The sequence below is a fragment of the Sinocyclocheilus grahami genome, unplaced genomic scaffold (assembly GCF_001515645.1).
Source record: "Sinocyclocheilus grahami isolate Dianchi unplaced genomic scaffold, SAMN03320097.WGS_v1.1 scaffold12.1, whole genome shotgun sequence".
NCBI lineage: Eukaryota > Metazoa > Chordata > Actinopteri > Cypriniformes > Cyprinidae > Sinocyclocheilus > Sinocyclocheilus grahami.
The window spans coordinates 1,338,149-1,361,496 of record NW_015505191.1 but is presented as its reverse complement, the minus strand read 5'-3'; the positions used below and the strand labels follow the sequence as shown (position 1 = coordinate 1,361,496).

General features: G+C 38.3%; 1 protein-coding gene across 1 annotated transcript; it reads left to right on the top strand.

The window, feature by feature from the left end:
* The first annotated feature begins 874 nt into the window (after positions 1 to 874).
* ttll11 (tubulin tyrosine ligase-like family, member 11) lies at positions 875 to 23,348 on the top strand. The gene is made up of 9 exons (XM_016287764.1): positions 875 to 2,100; positions 9,998 to 10,097; positions 12,327 to 12,460; positions 13,645 to 14,220; positions 14,415 to 14,510; positions 16,681 to 16,796; positions 19,321 to 19,557; positions 19,810 to 19,916; positions 22,172 to 23,348. Exons 1-9 carry the CDS (start codon positions 1,609 to 1,611, stop codon positions 22,444 to 22,446), a joined length of 2,133 nt encoding a protein of 710 aa, XP_016143250.1. The 5' UTR covers positions 875 to 1,608; the 3' UTR covers positions 22,447 to 23,348.

The window sequence follows — 23,348 nt, the reverse complement described above, 5'->3', positions numbered from 1 at the left end:
ATGATAACAGTCAATTATTGTTTTGCACAAAATATAGTAGTGAATAAAGTGACAACTTCTGAAAATATAGAAACCATAGAAACTCTTAATGGGATACGTCACGCAAAAAAGTAAGTAGGTAGGTAAATAAATAAATGGACACATAAATACAAATACAATAATAATAATAAAATAAAAAAGAAAGAAAGAAAGAAAGAATTTACTCGTCCTCGTGTCATTCTAAACATTCTTTCTTCTGTGATTTGAGAACTGTCTCCATACAAGAAATTTGTACATACAAACATTCTTCAAAATCTTTATTCCACGGGTTTGGAATGACATGAGTGAGTAAATCAGAATTTTCATTTTTGGTTGAACTACCCTGTATCTCTCTTCATACATCTGTGGAGATGAGTTTGTGTTCAAGTCACTGGGTACCGCAAAACATTAGAGAGAGACTGTTAATGAGAAAAAGTGAGAGCTTCTTTTTTCAATATTGACACAAGTGCTCCCTCTGCTGCATCACAGAGGCATTACGGACACATTATGGGATTCTTTTTGCATTATAGCAAGGGGATAGTAAATACTGAACATTTCTGAAATTCGTTTTTTTTTCAATTCTTGCTGTTAGATTGTAATGGCAAATAGAACAAAATAATATAAGTAAATGAAGTATTAAAAATTAAAATAAAGAAATTAGGCCTATAAAAGATTGCAAAATAGAAGCATTTTCACAAATAGGCTCTGACTTGCGGACGCTACTGTATATACACATACACTGAGAGAAAGAGTGGGGGGAAAAACATGTTCTGTAGCCTTCCACCGTCACAATTCTTCTGCTCACTGATTTTTCGCTTCGCGTATAGTGTGAGTCCAGTGCAATATGTGGCTGCCGTGTGCCTCTTCGGCTTCCGTTAGCTGCGTTGCGTTGTCAACAGGACCAAAACACCAGCAGCGACAACACACGGGAGCTTTACTCCTGGGCTGTCCGCTGGCCATCAGTTGACACCTCACCTGCCCGCCTGCATTAACTCTGCCACGTCTTAGCAAACAGCAAGTAAACGGAATGCACGCGATGTTTTCATTTGGAGATACGACGTCCGTTTAAAAGCGCGAGAGCAGTCGGTGCACCTCACCGGCACTTTAAAACTGACAGGGGGAATGCGGTGATGCGCCCACCCATGCCCTGCGCTCGTCTTCCTCATATTTATGCCGCGATATGTGCTGTTAGTTGAGGATTGCTTTATAGAGAATGGGATGAATTAGGCGTTCATATGCAGCTTGTGGTATTATTACAGGTAACGTTAGTTAAGAACCTCATTTTTTCAATTAAAAGGAGACCGGACGGACACCTGTCCCGTTAGATCGCCATCAAAAATATTCAGCACACTGTAGTGATGCGTTATCTTTCAGTGCTAATAACGTTCAGACTGTAATCATGGAGTCGGTGCGTCTTCACGCTAGTTTATCTGGCTCCATAGTTGGCTTTTATAGACTGGTTTCCTGTCTTTGTGCTTTAGTTTGGACAGCAGCAGCTGGTTCACGTTAGCACCTCATGCTAGTACATTATCCTAACATATTCATCAAATCTAAATGAGATAACAAACAATCCGGCCATTAGCTAACACTATGAGCGATCATTATGAGAGAGTGAAGATTGAGCTCCAGCAGATGAAGGAGGTGAAAAACGAGGCCGCGGCCGACGGGGTGCAGCTGTCCCCGGCCTCGGTCTCTCTAGTCCCCGCTGACGTTTCCTTCACTGCTCGGAGAGACCAGTCCAAAAGTAACATTAACGGGAGAAGTCGAAGTAAAAGTAGGAGCAAAGGAGACGGTCACGAGAGACAGGTGAACGGTAAACAACTGCCGGAGCTGACGCCGCAGAAGTCAGACTATTCACAAGGACAGAGCCGTGTGAGCAACGAGCCAACCCTTCACATTAAAGGAACGGCAAGGCTTTTAAAGGGTAAAACGGCGGCAAACGGTCATGTTGAGACAGATGTGAAATGTGAGCATCATGGCAAAGAGGCCAAAAAGAGAAGGGCTGTCACGGTGGACACCTCCAAGGCAAAGACGTCTCTGGAGGCTCTAAAGATGAGCATCAGACAGCTGAAGTGGAAAGAGGTGAGAGAGCCATTGTGTTCTGACACCACATAAATTAACCTTTGACTTTATCGACCTGCCATTCCGATTACAAGGGCTAATCATACGGTTGTAGCGTGCCAACCGTTGTTAGGGTATTCTTAGTATTCTCAGTTGTGTGATGTGTGGTCCTGGTAAACCCTACGTTATGGGGACAAAATGTCCCAACAAAGATGGCAATGTCAAAAATCCTTGTCCTTGTGGGGACATTTGTGGTCCCCATGATGAGGAAACAAGCTTATAAATGATACAAAATGAAGTTTCTTTTTTTTTTTTTGAAAATCTAAAAATGCAGGACGATTTATGTGTAGGGTTGGTGTAGGGCGATAGAAAATAAAGTTTGTACAGTATAACAGCCATTACGCATATGGAATCCCTGGTTAAAAAAAGTACACTTCCATAATGTACTTGAAGTGTTCTATTTTCACGCACTCATTTTGTACTTAATATACTAAAAATGTTTCTTTAGCACTGCTCAAATTCATCTAAAGGTTCCACATTTACTGCCTGAGAAATGCCTTATTTTAAAAATCATTAAATACAATAATAAGACACTTACAGAGCTGTTACCAATCAAAGGAATCTCTAACAACACAATTCATCTTTGCACTGCAGTGGTGGCACAGAAGCTGCATCTGAATTGGTACAATTACAAATGCATAAATATCAATACATTAATACTTAAAAAAAAGTTTATTGAATGTTTGCATAAAAGCAATATAATTTTTTCAAAACAGCTCTCTTGCTCTTGTGATATTGCTTAGTTATAATATAATATAAAAATCCACATCTCATACACTCAAGCACTCATACTCTCAAGTACTTTTTTTTTTACACAATATCTTGAATTTTGTGGGTGTAGGTATTCATTTTGGTGACAATTTTGACACAATAATCAATAATTTCTTCTTAGCCAAGGGGCCGGAGCCCACTACGGGGCCTCAACAAACTTCCAAGGGGGCCTCAAGATGACTTAAAAAGTACTCAGCGGCATGTGCTCCGGTGTTGTGTTGTAAATAATGGCGTCGTCAATATTGCTTATTAATTTGAGCCCGAATGAGAGCCAGAGAATATTAGTGCAGAGAATCGCACAGAACCTGTGCAAGCACGGCTCTTACAGGACGTTTCAGAATGTTATGCTTTTTTGTTTGTTGTTGTCTCATATTTTTAGATACACTGTTATTTGTAAATGCTACTACTTATGTTAGGTTTTAATATATGGTTTTATCCTGATTAAAGCTTTAATACAACACGGCAACAGCATGCCGTGTTGTATTAAACGTTTCTCGTAGCTATGTGAAAAATATCTGTCTGTCTATATGCATAAAGTGTATAATTGGAACACAGTTGATCGATGGAGCTGAGAGCTGATGATCTGAATGAGAGAGAGAGAGATGCAGAGCGTGTGCAGAGCAGGGGGAAGTGAGGAACAGGATTAAGAACCGCTGCTTTAGAACATTGATTTTGAAACTTGTGAATCCATTAGAATCGTTAGAAGACAGAATCGCGATTCATATATGAATAGATTTTTTCGTGCAGCCCTAGTTTTGATGGCATGGCAACAACTCTTCCTCTTCTCTAAAGCAGCGCAACATAGCCTCGCCCCCTTTGTTGCATGTTCCTGGGGGTGGAGTTTATCAGGGTTTGTGATGTCACAAACCCGGGAAGAAGCTCGTTGTAGTCCCTACCAGCTGTAATTTTAGGCATTAAACTGCCATAACTTTAATAGACACTATCCACATTTGCATTGAACTTTCAGCGTTGTAACTTTGCATATATTGTTTATGCTCAAACCGCAACATTACACACGAACTAAAGTAAAAAAAAAGTGAAATTGCAATCAACCACCCCTTTAATATACATGCTAAGCTCTAAAATAGTAGAGGGGATGCCTTCAAATAATGTTGTGGACAATAGGGGGGCAGTAAAGTCAAACATTTTTAGATCCACTGGTATAAATCAAATTATTTATTTTTTGTTATTCAGTTATTTAATTAGTTGTTGATTGCATTTGAAGCAGGAAGTTTTACGTCCAATCACATTAATGATGGTTGTAAATAGACAATATTCTGGTAATTTAGTGATATCCCGCAGTTGTGGTCTTGGCCGGTCTTGAAACAAAATCCCGAGTCCTCTTATGCTAAGTTCACACTACATGAATTTAAACGTTGGCTGATCACTGTGCTGTTCAGACTACATGACTTGATTGTCTGTCTTTAAGTCGTTGTGGTGTTCACAATACCTGACTATGTAAATTATCTGCAATGGGGGGTTACACACTACACAAGCTGACAACAACTCTGTCACCCAACGACTCTACAAACCACATTTTGTCACAAAAACACACGTGAGAATTGGAACGGGAATGACGCGAAACAACACATGAAACAGTTGTTTATTTGAAAATGGACGTCAGGAAGACATTAGCACTGCAAGCTGTTTCCTCGATGAAAAATGTTGCTCTCTTTATTGTGTCCAAACTTTTCTTTAAGCCATGTTGCTGCTGTTGTTTTTCTTCCGGTGACCTCAACCCATGCCTTGCTCTCTCATTGGCTGTAGCTCGTCACGACACCTGACACCTCGTGTTGTCGAGTCGGCCGACCGGTCCAGATATTTGGCATGCTAGATATTTGTTTGCCGTCGGCGAGCTCGTTAACTTGCAAATCGGGTTTAAAATCCTGTAGTGTAAACTTGTCATTAGTCTGAGACCAAGACAAGACTGAGTACAAATGCGGTCGAGACTGAGACAAGACCATCAAAAAATGGTCTTAAAACCAGTCTCAAGACCAAGACCGGTCTCAAGTACTACAACACTATAGTTACCACTTGTACAATTGAGTGTACTAGTGTATGAAAGTTGGGTTCAAGTTTAAGTGTACTGCATCAGTAAAACCAATCCACACATTTGCTTGAATATGAATGGATGAATCCATTGGACTTATCTACATTTTCTTTAGGCTTCTGCTATGTAAACAAACACTTACTCATGACTTGTAGGCTTAATATTTCAACAGCCATTGCCAGTCTTTAACCTTGCCCTTCAACACATGTGACAAACACACGCATATGGTTACACTTGACCGTCTATGTAAAGTCTCTCTGCATTAAAAAAAGAAACACTCATTAATACATTGATAAGATGTCAAACGATACCATGTGGTGCACAACACCTGGCAGGTTGGAGAGAGTGAATGGTTGTGTTGAGTGAATGTCTACACCCCCTTCTCGTATCCACTGAAATATTATGAGCCTTTGTAATTCAGCTCTGCCTTGTTAAAGGTCGGTTTCAAGTTTAAGCGTATCCATTATACCTTTTATCCTGTCTGCTACACCAAAGACCGTTTCAAGGGCAGGAGGAGTTCCCACCTATGGTTTTAAAAATGTTATGAAGACTATCAGTCCTTGAAGTTATTTAGAAAGGGTGCTGGGCGGTATGACCAAAAAAAATTTTATTTCAATGTGGATATTGTGGATGAGTTCTTCTGCGTCATCATGTTCTATTAGTTCTACAGCTTCAGTTTCGGAACTTTCATGCTTAGTAACACATACAGCTGTTCCCTCATCACAGTGCAACAGCGAAAAGGGACCCCTTTCAAACAGTGTCGCGTTCCGAACGTTGTTTAAGTGACATATACCGGTATTGCGGTATTTTAAAAATTCATATCATAACAAAAATAAACACCGGTATTCGGTATGAACCGGTATACCGCCCAGCACTATTTAGAAACATAGATCCAAAGATCTAATTATGACATGGGTGCTTTCACACCTGGCCTGTTGTTTCGGAACCTGGCGTGTTTCCCTCCTTAGCTCGGTTCGTTTAGGCATATGTGAACATGGCAATCGCAGTCGGATACGCGCCAAAACAATCGGTCCGAGATCAGCTGAACGAGGTGGTCTCGGCTCGATTGAAAACGAACTCTGGAGCGGTTCGGTTGTAGTGAGAAAGCAATCAGATCCAACGAACCAGGCTATATCACAATTTATGATGGGTAATTACGTAAGTTCCGTGAAAAGCATCAGCTTTGTTGTTTTGCTAATACCTCAAAATGAACCTGTGAGGGTTACAGAGTATTTGTTAAATATAAAAACAAAATATATATTGTGTGTTTGATTGGTCCAGACGCTACATCTTTGTCATGTGAAAGCGAACCTCACCAAGAATAAAAAGCAACATTGTAATAATTTTAATCCCTGTTTCGGAACAAAGCAATCGATCTACTGGTGTGAAAGCACCCTTAGAAACAAAGTATGATATAGGCTAATCTTTAAGCACTTGATACAGACTCATTAAGACCCGCTACATGAGATAAAGAGTCAGAATTGGCTGTCAACAAGCTGGCAAACTGATGGCAGTTGTTGTAATTACCCATTCAATGTCTTAACTGGGTTCAATTTAAGTTTTCTGTGCAACTAAGATGGATGCGAAACTGGATGCTGTACGGCAGACTAATCATCTATGTAGATCATCTGTGGTCTGTAGTAACTGGTAGTACTGTGAATATTTTAAGCAATTTAGTTGCATTTGCGCGTAAATAAACCATTTACGTATTTGGATCTGTGTTTCTGATCTAAAAGTGTCAACAAGCTGGCAAACTGATGGCAGTTGTTGTAATTACCCATTCAATGTCTTAACTGGGTTCAATTTAAGTTTTCTGTGCAACTAAGATGGGCCTTTGCGAAACTGGATGCTGTACGGCAGACTAATCATCTATGTAGATCATCTGTGGTCTGTAGTAACTGGTAGTACTGTGAATATTTTAAGCAATTTAGTTGCATTTGCGCGTAAATAAACCATTTACGTATTTGGATCTGTGTTTCTGATCTAAAAAGGTCTTATGCCATTATCTAATTTGCCGTCATCTAAATCTGAGTACATTGCATTTACGTTTTTGATGTGTCATGGTTGCAAAGACACATAAAGGGTAGTAATTCAGTTGAATGCTGACTTTCACCATATGGTTGTGCCTTTACAGTGTTAAATGATTAAGTTCAATCTGGGATAATCCCACATGCCTGGATTCCCACTGCTCTCCATGCCTGAACGGTATGGAATAATAGGACACTATGCATTGTAGATCTACACGTGTTGTAATTTTCAAATTGTATGAACTAACCTACACATACAGTACTCAGCACAAAAGCACATACATGTACCACACTGGGGCTCAGCCAGACCAGGTAAACATATCAGTTTGTCTGTAACATGTGAGAAATATCTGAAGGGGGTCAAGGCTGAGGTGACAGGGGTAATGATCCTCCCTGGGGAGAGATGATTGGTTGGTTGGTGTTAACACCATGGCAGCTTCCATGGTGAGTAACAAATAGAAATACTATAAAAGAGCAATTTAAAAACATATACATGGTTTTTAAAGTTAGCTTGAGATAAAATCTTTAAAATTTAGTTTTCTTTGAAATGATTGCTGAGTAATATCAATTCATAGAATAACATAAGCCAGCACAATTGAATAAAATATGTTTAAGAGATACTAGACTCTGGCATGAGGAGCATAGTGGCGGATCTTCAATTGATAATAAGAACTTCTGGAATGCCTTATTCGGCCCTAGAGAGGTAAGAAAACAGAACTGTAACCTTTAGGTTTTTAAATAGTGTACATTTTATAGCCATTTCTAATATGAGAACACTTTTAATGAAAGTTAAAGTGTAACAAATCAGAAGGAAAAAAACAATAAAACTTCACTTAGAAAGGAGGAAAGTGTTTTCCGAAAGGATGTTTCACATTTTGTCTGACTTGTTAAATGCATTGAAGATATACCATAGTTTGAATTGAAATGCTCTTTTTTTTTTTAAAGTTTGGAATTTCTTGGTGCACAAGTTTTCTCTTCAGTGTTTCGTGACAATTTCACGTGTCTTGTACCTGCTACATAATACCAAGTAACTTCAATTAAGTAGTTACGGCTAGAGGTGATTGGATTGAACAGGCATGTCCTCGTTTTCTGACCTGCTCCACAGCTACTCTGACAGAGCAATGAAATGTTATTCATGTTTAAGAGATCTTTGCTAACCCTGATGCATCAAACAGAGCTGGGGTGCTAATATTTTGACTCAAACTGAATAAACCTCTTTGTGTTATTTCAAAAGATTCTTCCCAGTTCACACAAAAATAAAAATACACATTCATGTTGTTCCAAACCAGTTTATTTCTTCTGTGGAATTTAAAAGAAGATATTTTGTGAAATGTCTTCATTTTTTGGTTTTATTTTTTTTGGAAGTCAGTAGTCCCCAAAACGTTTTTAGTTACCAACATTCTTCAAAATATTTTCGTTTGTTATCTGCTGAATAAATAAAGCGTCATACAGGTTTTGGAACAGCATGAGAGGAGTAAATATCGTAGATTTTTGGGTGAACCCAAATGCATTACTATGTTTACACAAAGCTATTAGTGCAGTCAGTTCACTAACAATAATTGCTGGTCACTAAATCTGACAGATGTATATCAATATTTATTCAAAGAAGGCAGATCTAATTGAACTGCCCAGTTTAGTTTTACCCTGCTTCAGTCTTTTTTTATTTTATTTTTATTAAAACGCAATGTTAGAAGAATGCAAATAAATAGATCATTGTGTTTTAAGAGGAAAAAATAAATGGAAACCATTTTTGTTTATGCCAGCTTCATGCAGTGATCTATCAAAGTCACGCACATGATCATTAGTGCTGCACAAAATTGCTGCACTTCAGATTAAAGCAACTGGAGCAAATAAAGGTCACTTGTTAATTGTTCTGCTACGGTCTGTGCGGTCTGTGTTTTGAACACATTCACACTTTGGTTTCACTTTATTAATTATTGTATATATGTTTTAGATTTGCTACTTTTGACTGATTCCTGAGCCTCTGAAATAGCAAGGGCTATTTAAACCTCTGTCATTGACCGGTTTCATTATATTTGTGAGGACATTTTGAAAAAAACTGGCCTTCACAACTGTAGCTATACCTGTAAACCAGCGTGAACTCCTAATCTGATCACAAATTTCTGGTTTCCTCTGTGTGCTAGCTGACCAATATAGGAGCACCTCCTCACACTCCATTAGCCTGTTAAACAGTGACATGATCCTCACAAAATCCAGCCCAAGACACGTAACCTAGTCTATACTAAGCACACTACCTGCATCCTGATTAGTGACCTTGATAACCTACTGCACGCTTAGCCCGTACTGTAGCCTAGTCATCATATACAGGGTCTTAAAAATGTATATGAAACTGGACCAAAACCTGAAACACTGGTCTGTGCACAAGTGCTCAAAATGCATTTTCACCTGTAAATGAATGATGGTAGTAACACATCTTAACCCTGCCTCTGTACCTGACACTGTTACTGTTGTAGAAGTATAACTATTCTTCCAAGTCATTGAGAATGTAGCCCTCAGCCGTGATATGCATACTGTTGGAAAGAGTAGAAATTGTTAACTAAAATGTTTCATGGAAAAAGAGTCCTGCAGTGGTGAACTGTTGTTATTCTAGTATAAAAATGTATATGAAACTGGACCAAAACCTGAAACACTGGTCTGTACACAAGTGCTCAAAATGCATTTTCACCTGTAAATGAATGATGGTAGTAACATATCTTAACCCTGCCTCTGTACCTGACACTGTTACTGTTGTAGAAGTATAACTGTTCTTCCAAGTCATTGAGAATGTAGCCCTCAGCCGTGATATGCATACTGTTGGAAAGAGTAGAAATTGTTAACTAAAATGTTTCATGGAAAAAGAGTCCTGCAGTGGTGAACTGTTGTTATTCTAGTGCAGTTAGATATAGTCAATGTTTTGCATCCTTGTCAAAAGTATGACATGTGTATTGTGTTGTGATTGATGGTTTTCCTCCTTTACTTTGCCTCAAGTCTCTTTCTTTTGATCCTGCAGTTTCCGATAGGTAGGCGGACAGCCTGTGATATCTACTGGCATGGCGTCTCTTTTCATGACAATGAGAACATCATCTCTGGGCAAGTCAACAAATTCCCAGGTAAACTTCACAAAAAGTAGGTCTTTAAAGATGTTGTCATCCTAGAAACAGCGACTTAAGTAATTGTAATTGGACACCACCATTTGCAATCTTGTGTAAATGTAAAATGAAAAAACTGGTCGCATTTAAACTGGTCAATCTGGTATTACCTGTAGCTGGTAATTATGTTGTTATGCTGTTTTTAATGTTGTTTCTATCCATGGCAACTCCTTGCAAGCTTGTGTTGAATGTGCTTCTCGTATATGAAAAGTATGCCATGGCAAGCCTATTCAACAATAAATATCTAAATAATAGTTTTGGTCAATTAACCTGGCAAGCAGGAGATTTACAACATTAAACAAATTATTTAAAGCGTTAAGGATGGGGATAGGGCTGTTAAATACAGTGTTTTTATAGTAAATAAAGATGAAAACAATTGATTTTAAAACATTTGACTGAAATCACAAAGTATAAGAAAAACTAAAGCAAAATGAAACTAAAATCTGGATCACAAAGTTGAATGATCTGACCTGTTTGTGTGGTTGAAGATGTCCCTCTGATTTCGACATGGTGAAACACTGTATCCTATTACAAAAAACCTGAAGCTAAAAATATTAAGAACAAAATCCGTGCATAAATTACAAAACTGCAACTATTGAAAACCATTGCTGAAACTAATTTAAACAAGTCTGGAAATTGAAAAATAGTACTAAACTTTGTCACATTTACATTAGTTAGTTAGTATAGGCTACATTCTGTACAGTCATGGCCAAAAGTTTTGGCAGTGACATAAATTTTGTGTTTGCTGCTTCACTATTTGTAGATTATTTTTCCACATGTTTCTATGGTATACTGAAAAACAATGATAAGCATATCATAAGTTTTAAAGGCTTTTATTGGCAAAAAAAATATGAGTCAATATTTACAGTGTTGACCCTTGTTCTTCATAACCTGTGCAATTCGCTCTGGCATGCTGGATATTAGCTTCTGGGCCAAATCCTGACTGATGGCGATCCATTCTTGCATTATTAGCTCTCGGAGTTGATCACAATTTGTGGGCTTCTGCTTGTCCACTCGCCTTTTGAGGATTGACGACAGGTTCTCTATGGGATTAAGCTCTGGGGAGATGCCTGGCCACGGATCCAAAATTTAAATGCAGTGATCTTCGAGCCACTTCTTTATCAATCTTGCTTTGTTACATGGTGCTCCATCATGCTGGAAAATGCACGGATCATCACCAAATTGCTCATGGGTCGTTAATAAGTCGCTCTCGCAGGACGTTTTGATACCATTCTTCCTGAGCAAGCTCTGCACTGCTGGTGACACGATTCAGTAGCTGACACCACAGGAGGAGACGGTCTTGGTGCTTGCTGGACACTCCTGAAGACTTCTTCACTGCAGTCGAACCTCTCTCCTTGAAGTTCTTGATAATCCGGGAAATTGTTCTTTCAGGTACAATATTCTTTGTAGCAAGTTCCTCACATGTAAGGCCATTTTGATGCAAAGCGATGATGGCTGCACGTGTTTGGTAACCATTGCTAACAAGAACACAATGTTTGGAAGCACTTTGTCCCTCCTTTTATGGCAATCAGTCTGCTCTTACAATCTAATTAGTATGATAGTGATTAACCTGACTAGTACTCATTCACAATTTCACATGTGCTGCTGATATGATTAGTCAATTAATGTTGTCATTTTGTGTCAGGATAAAAAAAACTTTTTTGTGAAAAGTAAATTTTTTTGGCCAATGAAGCTTTTAGCAATTATTTAATATGCATCTGATCACTCTACATAATCATCTAGAAACAATGTGAATGAACACCACAACAGCTTAAGCAGCAAACTTTGCAAAACACAAAATTTATGTCACTGCCAAAACTTTTGGCCATGACTGTACTTGTTTTTAGAGGAAGGTTATCAGTCATACAGTATGGTGAGTATTGTTCACTGGAATGTTTTTCAGCAGTGGAGTCATAAAGGAGTCTCAAGAGCTGCTGACTCATGGGTTGGATGGAATATGGCTGTTTTCATAGCTGTATTGACAGTTTCTTTCACACGGACAGCCTTTCCAAGCTGTGTGCCTGTGTGTGCGCTATGGAGCCATTGAAATCAAATGATCAAGTGATTTAATGAAAGTTCTGGGAAATAGGGCTCTAAAATGTGTCTTGTTTTGAGAGAGAATAACGCCCCTGTAGGGCCATTTCCCTTTGATTTCACCGTTTTCTCATCAACTATCCTGTCGGTCAGCAGGAATGATAGAGATGCTGCGGAAGATAAACCTGAGTCGTGCCGTGCGTACCATGCAGGAGCTGTTCCCAGAGGAGTACAACTTCTACCCACGCTCCTGGATCCTGCCTGAGGAATACCAACTCTTCTCCTCACAGGTACAAGCTCAGTGAGGGAAACACTTCAGAAGACACTTAGGACACCGTATTACAGTCAATCTTTGAAATCACAAAGAAGACATTTACAGAAGCTAGACAAACTGTCTTTTTTTCTGTCTTCCTCCAGCAGTGTTTCTCTCAGTGGTGTATCTTTAGGTAGATTGCTGTAGTAGTAATTGGTCAAGACAGAACCACAGTAAAACCAGGTTAAGCAGTTTAGTGGCCTGCAACAGCTAATTGTGAATGACAAGTTTGTTACAAGATCTTGTAGTTACTGGATTTACATCTTCAATCTCCTTCCACATATTACAGTTACTGTAACTTTGTGCTTTACTTCTTCAGATGGGCTGCTTAAATGGGATTTTATCTTATGCTGTCCAGTAGGTTTAAACAATTTGTGGTTCAATTTGTTAGTTTTTTTGTTGTTGTTTTTCCTTTTTTATTTCCCTTTTTTTAGATTATTAATACTTATTCATATTTGTGCATGAACCTTTGAGCATGAATCAGGAAAGACTTGTGTTTGAGTAACTTTTTTTTAAATAGAAAAGCTGCAGGGGGCAGCAGAGATCTGCGGAAGGGGGGAAAAAGAGAAAACACGTATGCAGCTAAAGAAAACCATTGTATAAGTTGGAAATATGAGGCTTTGTTTACCAACCTTAATAACCATAATGCTATTAGTGGATAGTCACCAGCACTCACTGCCTTTTAAACTTTAACTTTTTTTTTTTTTATATTAAGGGTTAGATCAGCCTTGTTATTTTGTTTATAATCTTATTATTTTTATAATTTTTTTTTTTTTTTAGCATTCAGAGCACTTAAACATTAGCTGGAGACTCAAATAAAGACTGTTCATATCAACCCTTTCAGACCCTTCTGTGGACATCATATTAGTAAGACTAATAAAGACTATTAGTAAGAGTTTTCTTGAAGTATCCATATGTATTTACATATTTAGCTCTTAAAATAGATATTAGAAATTAAATTGAATTAAATAAATTTCTTGGTTGATTATCATTAAGGGCAGCATTAAGAGTAGAAATAAAGCATTGTGTCACTGAAATGTAATTCAGATTTGAAAGGGTTATTTCTTTCAAGAGATGGCCTCTTTAAGTTCTTTTCCAAGCATGCTAGAAAAAAATCTCACTGTTCACCTTCCGCTTTTGTCTCCTTTTTTTTTTTTTAAGATTCGTCTCCTGAAAGATAATGATTCAACCCTCAAACACACTTTTATTGTCAAACCGGACAGCGGATCCCAGGGCGATGGCATCTACCTCATCCGTGAACCTGCTGACCTTCGGGTCATCTCAGGTTCTCAGATCAAACAAGCAGTTGTTCAAGAATACATCCAGAAACCCCTGCTCATCGATAAACTGAAGTTTGATATCCGCCTGTATGTTCTGGTCCGCTCCTTGGAGCCTCTAGAGATCTACATCGCTAAAGAGGGTCTGTCAAGGTTCTGCACAGAACCCTACCAAGAACCCAGCCAGAAGAACCTCAGTCATGTTTTTATGCACCTCACCAACTACTCCCTTAATGTGCACAGCGGGAACTTTGTTCACTCCGACAGCTGCAGCACTGGCAGTAAACGCACTTTCTCTAGCGTTCTCTATCGCCTGGCATCTAAAGGAGTGGACATCAAGAAGGTCTGGTCAGACATTATCGCTTTGGTTATCAAGACAGTAATTGCACTTGTGCCTGAACTGAAGGTGTATTATCAGGCAGATATTCCACTTGGAAAACCAGGACCGACATGTTTTCAGGTATATTTGCAACGAATTCCTTTATGTGTGTGACGTGTTTTGCATTTTCTCATTAAAATGAGAAAAACGAGCACACACCCATATGCTGTTAACTTTGTTTTTCCTTCACCAGGCGATCCCTAATTCTCTGCATTTCACTGGTTTTCAAAGTCAATAAATAGTGAATAACAGAAGATGATGTGTTCCAATTTTAGATCCTGGGCTTTGATATCCTGCTGATGAAAAACTTGAAGCCTGTTTTATTAGAGGTCAATGCCAATCCCAGCATGAGGATTGAACATGAGCAGGAGGTGAGGGTGCAGATGCACTATTAGTGTGATGCTTAGAAACCAGTACCTTAAAAATGTACTGTGGCATTACTAAAGATCTTTGATATATTTTGATATTATTATTTAGGTGGTTATTTATTTCAAAAATACCACTGTACATGTCAAAACGGTTTATATATGTGTATATATATATATGTGTGTGTGTGTTACAATATATACACTGCTGTTCAAAAGTTTGGGGTCAGTAAGGTATTTCTTTTTAAAGAAAGTAATTTTATTCAGCAAGGCTGTGTTAAATTAATCAAGTGACCTTAAAGACATTAGTGACCCTGGACCACAAAACCAGTCATAAGTGTCAATTTTTCGAAATGATGATGATGATGATGTATGGTTTGTTAGTATAGGACAATATTTGGCCAAGATACAACTATTTGAAAATCTGGAATCTGAGGGTGCAAAACATTTTTTGAGAAAATCGCCTTTAAAGTTGTCCAAATGAAGTTCTTAGCAATGCATATTACTAATCAAAAATTAAGTTTTAATATATTCACAGTAGGAAATTTACAAAATATTTTCATGGAAAATGATCTTTAATTAATTAATGATTTTTGGCATAAAAAGAAAAATCTATAATTTTGACCCATACAATGTATTTTTGCTATTGCTACAGATATACCCCAGAGACTTAAAGGAACATTCCACTATTTTTGAAAATAGGCTCATTTTCCAACTCTCCTAGAGTCAAACAGTTGAGTTTTACCATTTTGAATCCATTCAGCCGATCTCCGGGTCTGGCGGTAGCACTTTTAGCTGTAGCTTAGCATAGATCATGGAATCTGATTAGAACGTTAGCATCTCACTCAAAAATGACCAAAGAGTTTCTGTATTTTTCCTATTTAAAACTTGACTCTTCTGTAGTTACATCGTGTACTAAGACAGGGATTCAAAATGGTAAAACTCAACTGTTTGACTCTAGGAGAGTTGGAAAATGAGCCTATTTTCAAAAATAGTGGAGTGTTCCTTTAAGACTGGTTTTGTGGTCCAGGGTCACATTTATAATGTTACAAAATATTACATTTCAAATAAATGCAGTTCTTTTGATTTGTTTTTTTTATTCAACAAAGAATCCTGAAAAAAGTAATGGTTTCCACAAAAATATTAAGTAACTGTTTTCAACATTGATAATAATAAAGGTTTCTTTAGCAGCAAATCAGATCTAAAATCAAATCTCAGCAAATTAGAATGATTTCTGAAGGATCATAGGACACTGAAGAATGGAGTAATGGCTGCTGAAAATTCATTTTTGCCATTGCAGGAATAAATGACATTTTAAAATATTTACATTTAGTCATTTAGCAGACGCTTTTATCCAATGACACTGAAGAATGGAGTAATGGCTGCTGAAAATTCATTTTTGCCATTGCAGGAATAAATGACATTTTTAAATATTTTAAAATATTTACATTTAGTCATTTAGCAGACGCTTTTATCCAATGTGACTAACAAATGGAAGGACAATGGACAATGGAAGCAATCAAAATCAACAAAAGAGCAATGATATGCAAGTGCTATAACAAGTTTCAGTTAGCCTAACGCAGTACACATAGCAAGGTTTTTTTTAATTATATAATAAATAATAAGAAAACAGACAGAATAGAAAAAGAATAGAGCAAGCTAGTGTTAGAGGCCTTTTTTGCTTTTTGTTAACTGTATAATAAATAAAAAGAAAACAAATAGATAGAATACAAAAAGAATAGAGAAGCAAGTGTTTAGAAGCAGTTAGTAAATTAATAGAGTGCAAGTCTAAAAGGGGGAATTTTTTAAAGAATAGAATTAGAATAGAGAGTTAGAGGGTCAAATAAAGATGGAAGAGATTGAAGATAAGCTGACTCAGCTGCTCGGACTGAGTTGGGCAGGTCATTCCACCAGAAGGGAACATTTCATGTAAAAATATAAATGTATTTTTAAATTGTAAAAGTTATTTTAGATTGTAGTAATATTTCACAACATTTTAACTGTATCTTTGCTCAAATAAATACAGCCTTGGTGAGCATAAGAAACTTCTTTCATAAACATTAACATTTGGTCTTACTGACTCTAAACTGACAATGACTATACTTGTGTTTACAGACTAACGGGGACATTAACACGAGTCTGTTGCGCTGCTGATTGTTGAAGCCATATGTTGCAGGTGTCACCTGGTGTGTTTGAATATGTACCGAGTCCAGTAGATGAAGAGGTGAAAGTGGGTGTGATCAGAGACACGCTGCGGCTCATGGACCCCGCTCAGAGGAAACAACACGTAACGTGAGTCATAATCTTTAAGGCTTATGGGACAGTTGATGGTGCAGTCCACCGTATGCGCATGCCCACCGGTGCGTGTTGTCATCCTCACCTCAGCTTTGTGGAGCTGAAATAATGGAGATGGTCCTCACTGCAGAACACAACTCCTCCCACCTTACATATACCTAAGCCTACCCATCTCCACCCCCTAGATGTGGATCCAACCATGCCCCCTGGATCTTGTGTTCTGCAGTGAGGGGCTATTGAAATAATGGTCTGCTGAGCTGCAGTCATAAGCCTTTCAGATGGAAAAATTAAATTCAGGAAATCCTGTGATGGAATTTCACACTTGTCTGGCCAATCTTCCTCTGTCTCTCTGAGTCAGGGATAGCCGGACGGTCTCATGCCCCATGAGCAAGTTTGTGTGTGTCAGCTTTTATTGTAGCTCATTGTACACAGACACACTTCAGTGTCTAGGCCTGGGGGAAATAAAAGTCAGGCAGCCTTTGTTTTGAGAAAAGTGTAGAGTCAGCTCAGAGTTTAATTGAGACTGCATGTGCGCTCAGAGCTGGAAAGACTCAGTGTGCACATTTTTGTTTAATATCTGCTAATTTAGCCTTTAGATGTGCATTTTTATGATCTAGCACAGTTGTCTGGTTTGTGGTGTTTGATGAGAAATGAAAAAAGCTGAATCATCATTGTTTTCAGTTCTTGATGATGATTTCAGAAATCTAATATACTGATTTGGAGCTCACTTAACATTTCTTATTAGCAACGTTGAAAACAGTTGCTGCCAACTATTTTTGTGGAAACCAAGATACATTTTTAAAAGTATTCCTTGATGAATACAGAGTTCAGAAGAACATTTGCTTGAAATAGAAATATTTTGTAGCAAACCTATGAAACCATGAAAAAAAAAAACCAACATACTCACCAAAACTTTTTCTTCAGACTGCCAGTTCCTGCAAGGAGAATGTTAGTGTGTCATAAAACAATTTACATAAACAAATAAACAGTCTCCTCTGTAGAACTATCTCTTATGGTCGAGCAAACATAAGCTCATATTGGCACGAAAGATTGAATGAATAAAACAAATGAAGGTCACTCGGAGAGAAAGTTCTACATACTCAGTCACGATCTCTTTCATCTCGTGTCCTCCTTTCAGTCAACCTGAAATAACAAACCTTCAGTGACTGCGACGACTGTGTGAATGAACACACCACTCACAAACTCTTCTGAGTCAAGCCCTTTGATGCTTTTTGAAGCTATTCTGTCTTGAGTACGATTGTCACGGCTAATACTGACAAGTACAAAGTCACTAAGGCTTTATGAAGCCAGAACGTCTTCACTAGTGTTGTATAATGACAGCCTATTCCTCGCAGGGCTCTCCACGTGCTGTTCCTCTAGTGTTGTCGATAATGTGTCTTGTTGGACCAGTTCATCTTGCATGTTTCCAAAGGCTTCTGTAGGAAATTAGCCGAGATGACCCTGAGGCAATTTGATGTTTGTTATGAATATGTTAGACATACAGTATGTTGTTAGATTATATTAATAGTGGGCCGCTCCCTAGATAATTTTTGGCGGTTTATAGAGCCTCTAGCAGTCATGGAGACAGGTGTGATATCTTAAAGTTATATTCTAGGTTCAGTACAAGCTAAGATCAGTACCCCCCAATCATCTTTTTTGGGAGTATGTAAGTTTGGTGAGCAGATACTTTGGGTAAACCCATTAAGTGTGTTAAGTTATATCTCTGTCGTTAGTACTTTTACCCTGTAATTCTCAAGCCACAACCTTCAGGTAAGAAGCCATGAAGTGCATCTACTTGGACTAAAAGTGCAGGGTTACTTACAACTCTGCTGAAATGCAACAAACTGCTTTGGCTCCTCAGCCATCTGGACTCAGCGCTCGTATGAGAGGACTGCAGTTCGCTCGGTTGGTTTTGTGATTGTTAAATAATTGTTTTTCATTATGTTGTTCTTGGGTAAGCGAAAGAGAAGAGCGATTTAATGAGAGAAAATGGTAAGGCTTGTGGTTTGTGATTTTATTCACTGAGGATTTGTGTTTATTTTTTTTAGTCCTTTGGATTTTAAATCCTCCGTTCTCCTACTTGACAGATTTTCTTTTAAACGTTATGCTGTTAGCACAAAATCAATCCGCAAACTTTACAAATGATTTGAGTAGTTTTTGTTCTTATTTAGCCATTTTTTTAAGTGACTGATATTTTTCACACTTTGAGAAATGATAAAATGGCAGAGAAAGATTCTGTAAAGTAACTGTAAGTTAGTCAAAAGTTAAAATGGTTAAAGTTTGCACCATATACCATAATTTACCAAAGGTGTTTATGAAGTTGTAAAATGTAATATTAGTTAAAACTGTAATGTAAAACATTTTGACACATTTTGTGCATACTTATTTATATTTTTTTATATTTATAGTTTTTCGAACGTTTATCTATTTTTCTGTTACTTGTAGAAAATATATAAATGTATATTAAAAAGTCTGATGTTGGTGTGTGTGTGTGTTGAGGTTCACCTTACTGTGCCAACAGGTCAAGTACAGGGGGCGGTTCACCAGAAGAAGCTATTGTTGTGGAGACAGGAAGTGATGAGAAAGAAGGCTTGGCGGATTCCCTTCCATCTTTGTGTTTAAAGCAAGTCTTCCCCAAATACACCAAGCAGTTTAATTACTTGCGTGTCGTGGAACGCATCGCTACCATTTTCCTGCGCTTCCTTGGTGTCAAAGGAACCATGAGACTGGGTCCGACCAGCTTCCGCACCTTCATCAGGCAAGTCATATTAGTTCCTGTAGCTCAACTGATAGAGCGCGTGGCATTAGCCAAAGCCAAGATCATGCTGGTAAAATGTAAACCTTGAAAGCAACATCTGCAAAATGAAGACATGTAAATGTGACAACCATTTCACTGCCTCAGATTGAATTGACATACTGTATAACATTATTGCTAGATTTAATGGAATGAATGGGATTCTGAATAAGGCAACATTCATTATGTACCATGTTAATTGAGCATCTCCTTTAGGAACTGCAAGCTGAGTAGCAGCAGCTTCTCGATGGCTTCAGTGGACATCCTGTACATCGACATCACGCGTCGCTGGGCTGGAATGCTCCCCGACTCCAAAGAGGCAGGCAAGCGGCCCACCAATCAGGATGCAATTTACAGCACATCTTCACTCACGAGGCCAACACACAATCAAAAAGCTGTTAAACAGCCTCCGATAAAAGACACATTTGCAACTATTAATCATAGCATATTTCCCCTCGCACGCAGTCATAAATGAGATCGACAGGGGAGATAATTGACAAATAAATTCACTTCTTTGCTCATTTGCCCAGTACTTGGAAATCGCAAAAATAGATGGCCAATCAACTAATGCCACATAACCAAATTTTCAAGTTCTGCCTCAATCTTTTATATTTAAATTTTTATTGATTTTTTGCTTTCACTTTGAAACGCTACTTTGGTAAATGGGGACATTGTGTGTGTGTGTGTGTCAAAGCTAATGTGCCCACAAGTCATTTCTGCTTTTAAATGAGCACTGCTAATATTCTTTGTGATGGTGCATTAGGTTGGGTCATGCTAGCATCGTTTTCTTGGAGGAACGTATTAAATGAATAATGCATGCCAGGCCTCGCTTCTCCTAATCAAAAGAGAGAATGAATGAATATATACTCGAGTCTCTGTGCTCCTAAATGGCCAGAGTGGAATGATGTGAGCTGAATTCTGGAACGTTTCGGAAGGTTGCACTGAATTTGGTTATTAGCGCCTTACAGTAGGGAATCAACACACACTCACAAGAAGCCAGACTGTGGCGTGAGGAAAGTAATAACTGCTGGATAAGGTTAGATATTTATAAATAATAGAAGTTGCTATTTAAAAGAAGGGGATCGGACTGTTTATCCCTGAGGAGGAAGAGGAGCGATAGCGCTGCCATGATCTTCATTAATAGTAATACATTTACTTTTGAGGAATGCTGACTTGACACTCGGACAGAGTCTTAATCCTCCTGTCCATCCCAGAGTTCAGTCTACTTCATTTGACATTATAATGCTGAATTCTTTTAGTGCTCCTCATTAGTCTGCTTAATGAAACCCATTTTCTCCTTCTGGAGAACAGCGTTGCTTATTAATTGTGGCCATCCATTCTCAATGTACACATATTTCTGACCAGCGCAGCAGGGCGCCTCATTTTCTTTCGAGAGGATTTTCACGGCTCCATATTGTCCACAGCGAGGGCTCATTAACGCTCTGTATATGTAGTCAGACAAGTGATCTGCATCCACTTTCAGGCTCCAACCCCCTGAGGGTCCCAGGGACCCTTAATAAAAGTACAAGTGCCTTCCTGTGGAAATGTGCAGAGAGAATTTCACCACGTTTAAAATGTACAAAGTTTTTCCCTTTCGAAAGAAGCTGTCTGTATTTCTCTCCCTCGGCTCGCAGGCTCAGACGTGACCTTCAGAAATTTCCTGCTGATGATTTGAGCTTGCATATGAAGTTTTTAGCAGGAACATAAATATACTGTAATTAAGTTTTCATCAGCGTGGAGATACGACTGCACTAAATAATACACAGATGAAGCCCTGTTAATTAATAAATAAGCAGAAGGGAAATCTGCCATATGTACACTTCTGATTAAAGCCGCTTACAGCTCGGAAATAATGTTAGTAATAGCTTTTCTTCAAATCTTTCAGTAAACTCTTTATTTGACAACTGCATGTATTGTCTTGTTTGGTTTGTATGGAATGACTATTACTCATACTGTATATTTATATGAAGTTATGTGCCAAAGTTTAATAATTAGGTCTTTCCAAACTCTTTACTTTAGGCACTACATGTAAATTTCACCCATTTTTTGTTTTCTTTTAACCTCATAATTCATCAAAAGATAATCATCTGGTGAAATGACAGATTTCAATACTTCTCTAACTATTGTGTCTGCTCAAACTCCTCTATGCAAGCTCTCATTCGTCTCATTTTTGAGTGCAACACCCACATCTCAGAATCCAATCAACAACTGATGAATAAATGGAAGTACTTGCTCTACCTTTTTTTTTGCTAATCCATTACACTTGGTTGTATGTCAAAATATGAAAGAAAAGATCTGTCGACACTTTAATTTCATCTCTGCGCATGTAGAATTGTTATCAACTTGACTGGGGAAGGAATGAAATCTGCAATGTTTCAATAATCCCAAAACCGGAAATAAAATCTGGTAACAGTGGCTTTATAAATTGTGCCGCTTTAACCTTAAATCTCGCAAAAAAAAAAAAAAGTCCAGCTAAAGCACATTCCACTTTGACAGTAAGCAAACACAATTGTCTGTTTTAACTAAGAAAGGGACTTTTTAAAGCATCAAGTAAAGCAAAGCTCTCTCTCTCTTTCAGGAATGTGTCTTCAGGCATTTACTGCAGCCTTCTTTTACTTGGCAGCACGCAGGTTCAAGGCTTTACCGCTGCGGGAGCAGGTGCTCTTGCTGCTGGAGGTTTGTGAGGGGGCCCTTGAGGGCCAGAGCCACAGCGAGAAGCCACGGCCACACCGATCGCACACAAACCCCGCCTCGTCTCAATCATCAGCGCCAACCACATTCAGCTCCCCCGCTTTGACACGACGACGCCACCGGCCGCAGCAACTCTCTGCTAAAGCCAACACAGAGAACTGACAATCTCACACATACATGTCTTCTGAGGAACTTCCAAAAGGGCAAAGCAATGTGCTTTTGAATAAATACAGAAAGAAAGAAGGTAGAATAATGAACCAGATTTTATAACATACAGAAGCCAGGATTGAAGAGGAACTTAAATAATTCACTCTTAGCGCTGTGCAATAGCTCAAGTTGAATTGTTTATACACGGCTCAGATGAAGATATTTCTTTCACCACACTTAACAGACAAATGTAACGGAGGATATTTGTACACTGACACTTGTTTCAATGCTAAATGTGCAGATGGCATGGCTTGTGTCACATAGCTCGTACTGTATGCTTACCTTCAGGTAATGTGGGTAGGATTTGTGTGAACCAATCGCTGCAGGGATGAATATCACGGGATTCAGTGTTTCTTAAAGGGACGAGATGTTGTCGTAACTCACTTCAGAAAAGCAGCTAATTCTCTCAAATGGCCACCTTTCACTGACTAGGCAGAACAACACGGTGGCCTTTTGTTCGTAAAAATGGTGTTAACACCAGGACATGGCACCAAGTGCATTCGAAGTTTACCGAGTTGTGTATTATTTATACCCGCTGAGATTTATTATTTATTGTTTTTCACTTAACTGAGTCATTCACTGTAGCTGTGAATTGACCGAACTGCTCCCGCATGTAGAAATTATGACAGAAGGAGAAAAAAGGGTTTGCTGTGGTTTAATGCAAGTGGACATCTCACAAGAATAGCACATATTTACAGATCATTTAACCCTCATTTAATATCACATTGCAGCTGCAGGCATCGACATGTATAAAATTAGGCTTGCCTGAGGTGTACTTTTTATGGACATGTTGAATAAACATTGCATTTAAAAGATTACATTGTATGTTTTGACCTTTTCAGTTATATATGCACACA

Bases quoted from the DNA above. Each gene is read 5' to 3' on its own strand.
- ttll11 (XM_016287764.1), top strand. From the start codon at position 1,609: ATGAGCGATCATTATGAGAGAGTGAAGATTGAGCTCCAGCAGATGAAG. The intron at 2,101-9,997 runs GTGAGAGAGCCA...TTGATCCTGCAG, and splicing joins GACAGCTGAAGTGGAAAGAG to TTTCCGATAGGTAGGCGGAC. The intron at 19,558-19,809 runs GCAAGTCATATT...CATCTCCTTTAG, and splicing joins AGCTTCCGCACCTTCATCAG to GAACTGCAAGCTGAGTAGCA.